Raw genomic sequence first — 10,847 nt, 5'->3', positions numbered from 1 at the left:
TATATTAAATAGAACAATAAATATAACATCCAAACAAGGAAGACACATAAATATAACAAAATATTAAATATATTGACACTGTCAACAAAGTGGTATAAATGCAAATAAATAACATATATAAACTAGAACAACTAAATATCCTGACACAGTAAAGCCTAACTTTTCCAAAACATTGCAATGATTATGACACATATTTTGTCACTTGAAATGGGATACATCTATTTGTCTAGAAAACCCCACAAACAGTCTAAATTGCATGTGCATTCCAAGTCCTCCTCTTTCCTTGCTTTACTCCTAGTGTCATCAGCTGACCTTCGTCATTTTGCAAGCCAGGACTGAACATAGGGGAATGGATTGAATCTCCTAAATGGTGGACCAACAAGATTTAAAAACATTAAAGAAGATATTGTTTCAGTCACCAATGATGCTCTTGTGGATGTGCATATAAAATTCATTTGAGAAAAGCCCCGCTCATATTCTGCAGTACTGATAGCAATAGTGTGTATGGCCAACAAAAGTTCCTTGAACTGCCTTTTAATTTCTTTGCCTCCAGATTCCTTATACTCTCTGTAAGCACGTATGGTTTCTTGGCTGGCAATGTTAAATCTTTTACAAAGAGACTCATTATGACTTTCACCATAAAGAACAGGTAGCTCATCAGGCCAGTACTGTTTGTATAAAACATTCACTTCGCTAATCAGTGTATCATACTCAGCCTTTTTGTCAGCAGAATCAGTTCCTCCTGTAGACAACAAACAATGTCTTAGATTTTCTGCAAGGCTACGAAAAAACTGACCCTGTTCAATGATTTTGTCAGTGGTCTTTCCTTTGTGCAGCACCACACCTTGGAATATATTTTCTTCCATGGCCTTTTTACATAGTGAGAAGTGGTTCCCTTGCCTGTCTACCATTGCCTCAAACACTGCTATTTGCCGACAAATAGCTCGATGAGAATCAATGATTGTAGAATCACGTTTCTGTAACTCGAGTGATAACTCAGATAACTCCTGAAGAGCATCATACATGAGGCCAAGATTAGCAACAAACTGTATAGATGATAACCGCCTTCCTAGGCCTGTGTACATATTTTGTGTTGAACTGTCACGGGAACCATCATCAGCTGCACGAGTAAAGTGCTTGTAGAGAGCAGGATAAGCATTCCAAATAGCCTCCACTGTTTTGAAGCTAGATGCAACCCAACGAGTATCTAACACTCTACCTATTCTGCAAAGCTGAACGTCAAGAGCATCAGCACACTCCTTTAGCTCCAAACGGTTTTCAACAGAGGTGGAAAATAGAGAATACAGCTTATCGAGTACATTTTTGAAATGATTTGTAGCACCAATGTCTTTCATGACATCATGAACTGCAACTTCCAGGCGATGTGCTGAGCAGTGCCAGGCTACAATATTGGAAGAGATTTTTTCCTGCAACCTCTTCACAACACCACTGTGGCAGCCAAACATGACTGAAGTTCCATCACAGGCAACTGAAACCATGCATTTGGAGAGAAAGTCCTCACTTATATTAATTGGGTCTTTTTTTTAGTGCAGACAGTAAACTGTTTACTATGCCATCAGCTGACAAATCACTCAGCTCAATTAGGTCAACAAACATATTAGCTGAGGATTCCATGCCAGGTAGCTGCATTCGCATGTACACAATTAAGGAACTTTTCCTATTTAATGCAGGGGCTTCATCTAGAAAAGACTTACTTTTGAGGAAAGCTCATTAATGTTGGCAAATATCTTCCTCTTCATTTCTGAGGATATGTGGCGTTGTATGTTTGAGCAAGCTACATTGGAGTGCAAAATTCGACCCATATCTAGTCCATTCAACTGGTGGCATTCTATCTCCATTTCAAAACCATACGCTGGCCTGTTTCGCTTCGAATCCTTATAAGCTACTCAGAATATTCTGGCTGTTGCTGACATTTGTACAGATTGTGCTTTTGCAGTTACTTACAATAAAGGATCTCTCCTAGCGTTTTCTAAGATTTTTAAAGTTGCAACATGAGCCTTGCTTAGTGCATGTTCTCCAATCTTTTTCCTCAATGACTTCTGCTGTTGTTCTATATTGGTGCCATATGCCTTCACAGTAGAGTCAGTCCATTGTTTGGACAATTTCATCCCCCTGGATTTCTCAGCATCAAGATCACGGACTTGTTGACACACAGAACAGCCAAGGTTAGGGCCTTGTCTGAATGTGGTTTCAGTGATAATATGTCAGACTGTTTGCTAGTGCTTGGAGTTTCCTTCATCTCTACAGCGATCTCAGCAGCATGATGCTGCTCCTCTCTAGGAGGACTATCTTGTGTCTTTTCTTCTGTAGGTGTGATGATAACGCTGCTGCTAGTAGTTGGTGTCACTCTCATCATCTAGTGCCTTCTCTTGCACTTTATCTTCCTTGTTCCCTTCATCCACTGGAAGTGCATGGTCTTTTCTAGCAAGTTTGCTAGCAGGGTCCTCATCAATCTTGGGCTTAAATTTTGTGAAGTAGCTTGAAATCTTCTTCTGTCAACTGTGTGACATTCTATGGAAGCAAAGTTAAAGAAAAACCGCTCGACATGTGTGAAGTGTGATATCAATTCATCTAAGTAACATGCACAAATAATATTTATTTACAGGTTGCACCAAAGACATTTCTGCATCTGCACATATATTATCCATGATAACTCAATTGAAAAGGATCCTACTGTGCCCACCTGAATTTAGGCCTTTTCCAAATCATACCCCTAGCAGCCCTGCAGCGTTAATTCGAAAGACACACAAAGTCTTTAAAGTTAGCCTCACTTTTAAGTTTTTGCTTCAGGTATTACAACAAAAGCAGGGTGAGGTGGCAGTGTGCAGATTTAGTTACACACTACGATTCACAAAAATGATTAATTAATCAACACTCCGTCTCTAGGCCAGACTGGGAACCCACAGCAACCCTGGCAAGTTGTTAGGCCAGCCCCCTTACCGTGTGTATCAAGGGAGCGCAGCACGCTTAACGACTGTTGGAGGTCTTTGCATGGGGTCGAATCCTTCCCTCAAGAACATTTTGTAAAAAGAAAATCCAATGGTGCACCACACATTTTCAATTACATATTAGCTGTATTAACTTTCAAAGCAAAGTAAATCGTAAATGATGACCTGACATAAGCACCACCTAGGCCAGAAAGCATGGAAATCTCATCTCACTAATAAGTACTCAGACAAGGAAGCATGTTAATGTCACACAATGGTACCCACGCCAGAAAGCATGGAAATGTCACACATAAGCACCCATGCGATAAACCATGGAAATGTGTGTGTCACACATAAGCATCCATTCCAAGCCATAAACCTTGGAAATGTCACACATAAGCACCCATGCCAGAAAGCATGGAAATCTCACACATAAATACTCAGACAATGAAGCATGGAAACGTCACACAAGGACCCCAGGCCAGAAATCATGGAAACGTCACACGAAGGCACCCAGGCCAGAAATCATGAAAATGTAAAAAAAAAAGGCACCCAAGCCTGTAGCGCTGAAACAATTTTCTGAGTTTTGGTGCTGTCCTCAATGTTACATCACTGAAGAAGTCATAAGATTGTGAAAAAGCAAAACATCACACTAAGGACAAACATAGCAAATGAGCCTTGCGTAGCTGGCTGTACAGGACACTGGGTCATGTGCATCCAGCCCTTCATGCTTCTGAAGTTGAAGCATGTTCTTTCTGTGCTGCTGAAGAGTTACTTTTTAAAGTGGCTGCTTACTGCTCCTGCAGACTGTGGTGTGAATCTACATGCAGTAGGAGACTGCCTGTTTATATCTCTTTAATAAAACGCACTGGGTAGACACTCAAATCAAATATCAACACGGGGACATGCACAGTGGCTTTGCATTCCATTGTTTTAGTCTGTTTATATATGCACCACATAACTAGAATTGCAATAACTATTTATAAACAGTCACATACTACAATAAAAAACATTGGCAAAGCCAACTGGTATGGCCTAGGCATGTTATGCAAAGGCTATTCTTTTTCTGCTCTGCATTGCAAGTATGTGCCACAGAAATAAAAAGAAGAAAAAGGAAAAGGCTCCGGGTCAAGTTCAGGCTGTATAAACCTGCAAAAAAAAGACAAGTACCATGATAGAACTGGCCTTGTCAACGTCCCTGTACACAAGATGTTCAAAAATCTAATATTGGATGCAATATACAACATTTGAAACTGCTCTTTGGGATTTGCCTTCAGGGTTGGCACCTTTGCTTTGAACTACTATGCACATACTTCGGATTTCACTCGTCCATGATCAGGGGTCGAGTATACAACCCTAGCGCCCACTACACACTGAATTGTTTCTAGGACTGTGGTGGGTAACAAACATATCCTCCACACGGGCAATGAGAAAATGTTACCGCCTGTTCTGACAGAGTCGGCAATAAACACTTGGAAATGGAAGGGTTTAACTGGGAGAGCATTAAAAATGGACACGGAGAGGGACTCAGGGGCCTGTTCACAAAATGGCTGATATACACGCAGTGACGTGGTCCGCCCGGGTGACATCAGGGCAAAAGTAAACACATACATGAGTGCGTGAGATGTGCTGAAGACAACATGGGGGCTGTGCGTCTTTAAACCTTGCTATCAATCCTACCTCCGAACAGAGGTGACAGCCAGTGCAGTGATCCTTGGCAAGTCACTTTACCTCTCTCTGCTTCTTGTAACCAAAGGCTGAAGTGCAGAGACACAAATATATGACCTCAGGTGTGTCGGTTCCATTTAATTGTAAATTAGATATTCACAAAACATTTGCAAATTCACTTGAAATTTTAAACCTCTGTGACAGACTCAACAATTGGTAAGTAATAAGAGACAGCTGCTCTGCCATGGTGAGGGCTGGAAAATGTATAGGGAGTGAGGGTAGGGTCCTCTGACATCCAGAAGTGTGCATTCAACAACCCTGCTTTTGTGCTGTGTGTAATCTCGGCTCAGGGCTCACACTGGGGAAAGTTGATCAAATGAACAGGTGAATCAGTAATACTCGCAGGTATTCCGGAAGCAGGCGTGGAGAGCTGCTCAGGTCAGGTGACATGCTTCTTTATCCCGATTTGAACTATTTTATTATTGAATGTATAAGTGTGTGGTTTCGCTGAGACCATCATCGGAAAGCACTGGTAGTGTATTCTGTTCTTTGTGTCAAGCAGTGGGTATTATCCTCATCACACAGGGGCCTATGGGATTATGACCCTCATCTGCCAGCCTGCTTCAGGCCAATGGTATCCTTGTCCTTGGCATTCTGTCATTGGTGGACTCTCCCCTTGCCCCCTTGAAGGTCTCGTGCTCCTGTCTCACCTTCTCCCTTTTGCCTCCACCTGCACCTCCCTCACAACACTGCTGCACACTAATTCTGACCGCACCTTAATAACTCTGGGGTCTCAGAAGAGCCATGAGATAGATTCTAGCACTCTCGCCAGCATCATGTAAGTTGGGGATCGGATCCCTGGCTGCTCAACCAATCAGAATGCAGCTCACAACAAACGAGTAATTTTCTAGTTGCTGGCACGAGTGTGAGTGCAGCCCATACTGCTGAAGATATCAGTCTGGCCTAGGAGTGTCCTGAATTGTGTGCACTCGTGTCAGATGGATTTTTAGCAGTACTAGAGGTACGCACTGTACAAATAAGCTGTGATACTGAGCCGAGGGTGGAAGAGAGCAGTCCAGAGATCTGGTGGACACAGTAAACCGTGTGAAGGCCTGCGGTTGTTAAAGGGCTGAGTCTAGGACGCAAGCCCATGAAGGAATAGGAAAAGGTAATTTTTCTGGTTCACCTTCAACGGGAGGTGAAAAAAAGAATCTTGGTCACCAGAAGTAAGTGCTCGCCTCTAAGTGCCCACTGCTAACCACTGTATGCTACCTTTGAACATACACAATTATGATGTATCCCTCATACAAACTGAATTGGAGAAATGTGCCTGCCCGAGACAGGATTGTGCATTAATAGGTGATGTAACTTCGCATTCTTTAAAGCTTCCACAACGATCACAGTGGCACAACAACACACACTGGAGCATAATTCCTTTGCAGGAGAGTGTCGCACATCACATTAATGTTTAATTCATGCACTGTATATGGGGCCTCCTCTCCGGGGAGAATATATGCAGCAATGTGAAGGGTGGGGCCAGCATGCCTGTGGGGCCCGCCTGGTCAAGAAATCAGCACAGACCCGGTATCAGATGCTAAAATGGTAGACTCAAGGCACTGCATACATGATGACATTGGTACAAACCAGTACAACGCCGAAATAGGCCTCTTCTCCAAGAAAAATGGCACAGATGCAAATATCGATATCAAATCAGGAAATTTCTCAGACGGTCCATCGGTCAGTCTCTTTGAGAGGCGGTGTAGTGACCGGATAATTTGGTTTATTTCTGAGTAATGGTGACTTTGGTCTACTACCATCCTAGTATAGTGGTTAGATCCCTATTTTTAGCCTATTTGTAGGGCTTGCCTATTGGCTTTGGCATGATTCTGTCTCTTTTGCCTCTTTTCGGACCTAGAGCCCTAAACTAGAGGGTAGCCATTATGCAGTATTTATCTATTTGCAGTGTTTGCCTATAGGCTTTGGCATGATTCTATGTTTCTTTTGCCTCTTTTCGGGCCTAAAGGCCTAAACTAGAGAGCAGTCATCCTGTCTTCCTGCCTCAGTTATCTGAGGCGCTTGTAGGTCAGAAGTGATGTTTAGAGTTGAGACTGTTATTCACTAGTTAGAAACCGGTGAGGACCGGCCCTTATCGAAGGAATGTGCTTACTTCCCCGGGCTCTAGACGCAACTAAAGCTGGCCACTGTGGGCGTGCAGGGGGCGCGGGGCTTGGTACAGGAAATTTCCATGAGCAGAGAGCCTCCCATATTATCAGAGAACAGAAGAGCAGAGAGGTCAGATGGTTTTTGGAATTGAAGAAGTCAGTTGGTTTGCAGCGCTGGAGCTGAGAGCTGGAGCTGTGAGCTGGAGCTGTGAGTTGGACAGCTGATCTGTGGAGCAGTTACCAGGCAGATGGAAGAGTTGGAATTGTTAGCAGACGATGAATTTACATTTGAACAAGTGGAGTGAAGCTAGTACGTTGGTGATGATGAAGGAGAGAGAGTCCTGATTCCACCAGAGAGAGGAACAGACAGTTGGACCCTTCTTAACATCCCCGTTTGTTTTCTAGGTTATATTTAGGTTCCTGTTTGCATCAATAATTCCCTACTGTATTATTGCAAAGTTTTCTTTGTCTTGTTCTCTTTCTAATAAAGACCCCAATGATTAGCTATAATGAATCACTTTCCTTTCAGCTATGTGTGAATATGTTGGTAATTGTTATTTTAGTAATAAAGCTTCCTTCTTGTCATTCTAATAAAGAGACCCCAATGTGCATTAGTATCATTTGTATGTTTTCCTTTGGGAGGGAGTAAGTGGTCTTTTCATAGCCAGGTGCTGAAATACAGAAGGCTGGTGATCCCCTTCTTACAGGTAACTGAAGACAGTGAAGTGTGCTGCTTATGATCAGGGAATAACTGCAAATGCATTAGTCAGATCTGTGTATCTTTTAGGTGTGTATGTGTGCATTCTCATGATTAATTATTTTCCCTTTCATCTATATTGCTATTCCTCCTTGTCATCCTATTAGTGTGTAAAGAGGCCCCAATACGTAGTAATTGCACTTGAGAGTTGTTTACTAAGACAGAATTAACCTTTCTTTTTAGCCAGGTGCTGTCGTATAGAAGGATGGGCAATTCCCTTCTTACAGGTAACTGAGAAATGGAAGACAGGGTAGTTTTGATAGTAAATAACTTCCAGTGAATATTAGGTACTTAGGAACTTCCCAATAAAGAGAGAGCAGAAGGTATTAATAGGACAGTGAGATCGCTCAATATAGTGCGTTAATGAGAACACTAATTGTGATTTGTGTGTAATGAGATCACTCAAGATAGGGCGTTAATGAGAACACCAATTGTGATTGGTGTGTAATGAGATCTCTCAAGATAGGGTGTTAATGAGAACGCCAATTGTGGTTGTTGTGGTAGAGTTAGCTGCTCTCCGATATGAGAAGGATGGAAGAATAGCCCGGGCCAGATTGTCGCAGAGCTATAAGGTGAGATAATAGGACAGTGAGATCGCTCAAGATAGGGCGTTAATGAGAACACCAATTGTGATTGGTGTGTAATGAGATGGCTCAAGATAGGGCGTTAATGAGAACACCAATTGTGATTGGTGTTTAATGAGATTGCGCAAGATAGGGCGTTAATGAGAACACCAATTGTGGTTGGTGTGGTAGAGTGAGCTGCTCTCCGATATGAGAAGGTGGGTAGAATAGCCCGGGCCAGATTGTCGTGGGGCTATAAGGTGAGATCATAGGATGAGACATGGAATTCCGTAGTTATTAGTGACTAATCATAGTAATCCCTTAGATCTAGCAGTGTTTTTGATGGTATAAGCTTGTATATTGCGAATTCCCCATTCTGAGTAAGTACTCAGGAACTGTTGTAAAGAGGATCCGGGAAGGGATGGTGTTACGTTTTGGTTGCATCTAGGTGAGTGGGTAATTCTTGGTCCGAGAATCTGGTCATTACAGGTGGGCAGGGCTGTGACCGAAGTCAGTCACTCCCGTGTCACCTGACATGTGACTGACGCCATTTGCCAAATAAAGACAGGTATCTGCGCCAGACTGGTGCGCTTTTATAAATCCAGATTGCTAAACTAGGGTGCACTGCCACCAAGCCTGCGTGAAGCAGACACGACACACGAAGCCCTACAATCAGTACTGCCTACAATTACAAGAGAAGAGAGCCACCCTGACATGAAAACGAGCCAGAGCCACTAACTATTGTGGGATTAGGCCCGAGCCCAGCCCAGCTGAACCTAAGTGACTGTGACATCCTCCAGCGGCCCAGCGCCCTCCCCTGCCTTCATGTCTCATATCATCATCACACACAGCGCCCTTCTCCGGTGGCGTTGGCACCTCAGTGCCACGTTCTATGATGATGGGGTATTTGATCATTCATTCATGTCTGTAAATGAATGATGATCGTTTTCTTATGCTCTGGGGAAGGTCAGGTGTCTGGACGGACACCACCCGCCCGGCGCCCGGTGATGGCATTCGGCATAAATTGGCATAGTTTAGTTACTTTACGAAATTACAACTTAATTATGCAGCTTAACAGTTGCTTAATGCTTACTGTTATTGGTGGTGGGCCGGTCGACAGGGACGACACTGCTAGCTTAGCTAGCTAGGCACTGACTGGATGCTCAGCTGGTTGTGTACTTCTGCGTACTGCTGTCTGCTTGCAGTTTCAGCAGGACTCAGGAGGAGGACAGGACAGCCCAGCCTAGGCGAGATTTCCATGCTTTCTGGCCTAGGTGGTGCTTATATCAGGTCATCATTTACGATTTACTTTGCTTTGAAAGTTAATACATCTAATATGTAATTGAAAATGTGTTGTGCACCATTGGATTTTCTTTTTGCAAAATGTTCTTGAGGTGAGAATTCGACCCCATGCAAAGACCTCCAGCAGTCGTTAAGCTTGCTGTGCTCGCTTGATACACACCGTAAGGGGCTGGTCTAACAACTTGCCAGGGTTGTTGTGGGCTCCCAGTCTGGCCAAGAGACGGAGTGTTGATTAATTCATCATTTTTGTGAAAATGCAGTGTGTAACTAAATCTGCACACTGCCACCTCGCCCAGCTTTTGTTGTAATACCAGAAGCAAAAACTTACAAGTGAGGCTAACTTTAAAGATTTTGTGTGTCTTTTGAATGAACGCTGCAGGGCAGCTAGGGGTATGATTTGGAAAAGGCCTAAATTCAGGTGGGCACAGTAGGATCCTTTTCAATTGAGTTATCATGGATAATATATGTGCAGATGCAGAAATGTCTTTGGTGCAACCAGCAAATAAATAATATTTGTGCATATTACTTACATGAATTGACATCAAACTTTGCACATGTCTAGCGGTTTTTCTTTCACTTTGCTTCCATAGAATATCACACAGTGGACAGAAGAAGATTTCAAGCTACTTCACAAAATGTAAGCCCACGATTGATGAGGAGCCTGCTAGCAAACTTGCTAGAAAAGACCATGCACTTCCAGTGAATGAAGGGAACAAGGAAGATGAAGTGCGAGAGAAGGCACTAGATGATGAGAGCGACACCACTACTAGCTGCATCGTTATCATCACCCCTACAGAAGAAAAGACACAAGATAGTCCGCCTAGAGAGGAGCAGCATCATGCTGCTGAGATTGCTGTAGAGATGAAGGAAACTCCAAGCACTAGCAAACAGTCTGACATATTATCACTGAAACCACATACAGACAGAGTTTTTAGGAAAGGAATTCATCCTAAAGGTTTGAAACATGACCAAAAAGTATATTTCCAACGCAAACATCCATGGTTAATTGTTAAAGGCCCTAACCTTGGCTGTTCTGTGTGTCAACAAGTCAGTGATCTTGGTGCTGAGAAATCCAGGGGGATGAAATTTTCCAAAGAATGGACTGACTCTACTGTGAAGGCATATGGCACCAAAATAGAACAACAGCAGAAGTCATTGAGGAAAAAGATTGGAGAACATGCACTAAGCAAGGCTCATGTTGCAACTTGAAAAATCCTAGAAAACGCTAAGAGAGATCCTTTATTGCAAGTAACTGCAAAAGCGCAATCTGTACAAATGTCAGCAACAGCCAGAATATTCTGTGTAGCTTATAAGGAAGCAAAGCGAAACAGGCCAGCGTATGGTTTTGATATAGAGAGGCTGCCACCAGTTGAATCGAAAAGATATGGGTCGAATTTTGCACTCCAATGTAACTTGCTCACACATACAATGCCACATATCCTCAGAA

General features: G+C 43.0%; 1 protein-coding gene across 1 annotated transcript; it reads right to left on the bottom strand.

The window, feature by feature from the left end:
• Positions 1–317: 317 nt before the first annotated feature.
• Positions 318–1,499, bottom strand: LOC147698391 (E3 SUMO-protein ligase KIAA1586-like). Its single transcript, XM_086936232.1, has one exon. The coding sequence runs from the start codon at positions 1,497–1,499 to the stop codon at positions 318–320; it is 1,182 nt and encodes a 393-aa protein (XP_086792358.1).
• Between the last annotated feature and the right edge of the window lie 9,348 nt (positions 1,500–10,847).

The sequence above is a fragment of the Lissotriton vulgaris genome, chromosome 8, assembly GCF_964263255.1.
Source record: "Lissotriton vulgaris chromosome 8, aLisVul1.2, whole genome shotgun sequence".
Classification (NCBI taxonomy): Eukaryota; Metazoa; Chordata; class Amphibia; order Caudata; family Salamandridae; genus Lissotriton; species Lissotriton vulgaris.
Note: the sequence above shows the minus strand (reverse complement) of the source record. Positions and strands in the feature narration are given on the sequence as shown.

What these genes read in the sequence shown, in the direction of transcription:
- LOC147698391 (XM_086936232.1), bottom strand. Translation starts at nt 1,499, where the DNA reads ATGGTTTCAGTTGCCTGTGATGGAACTTCAGTCATGTTTGGCTGCCAC.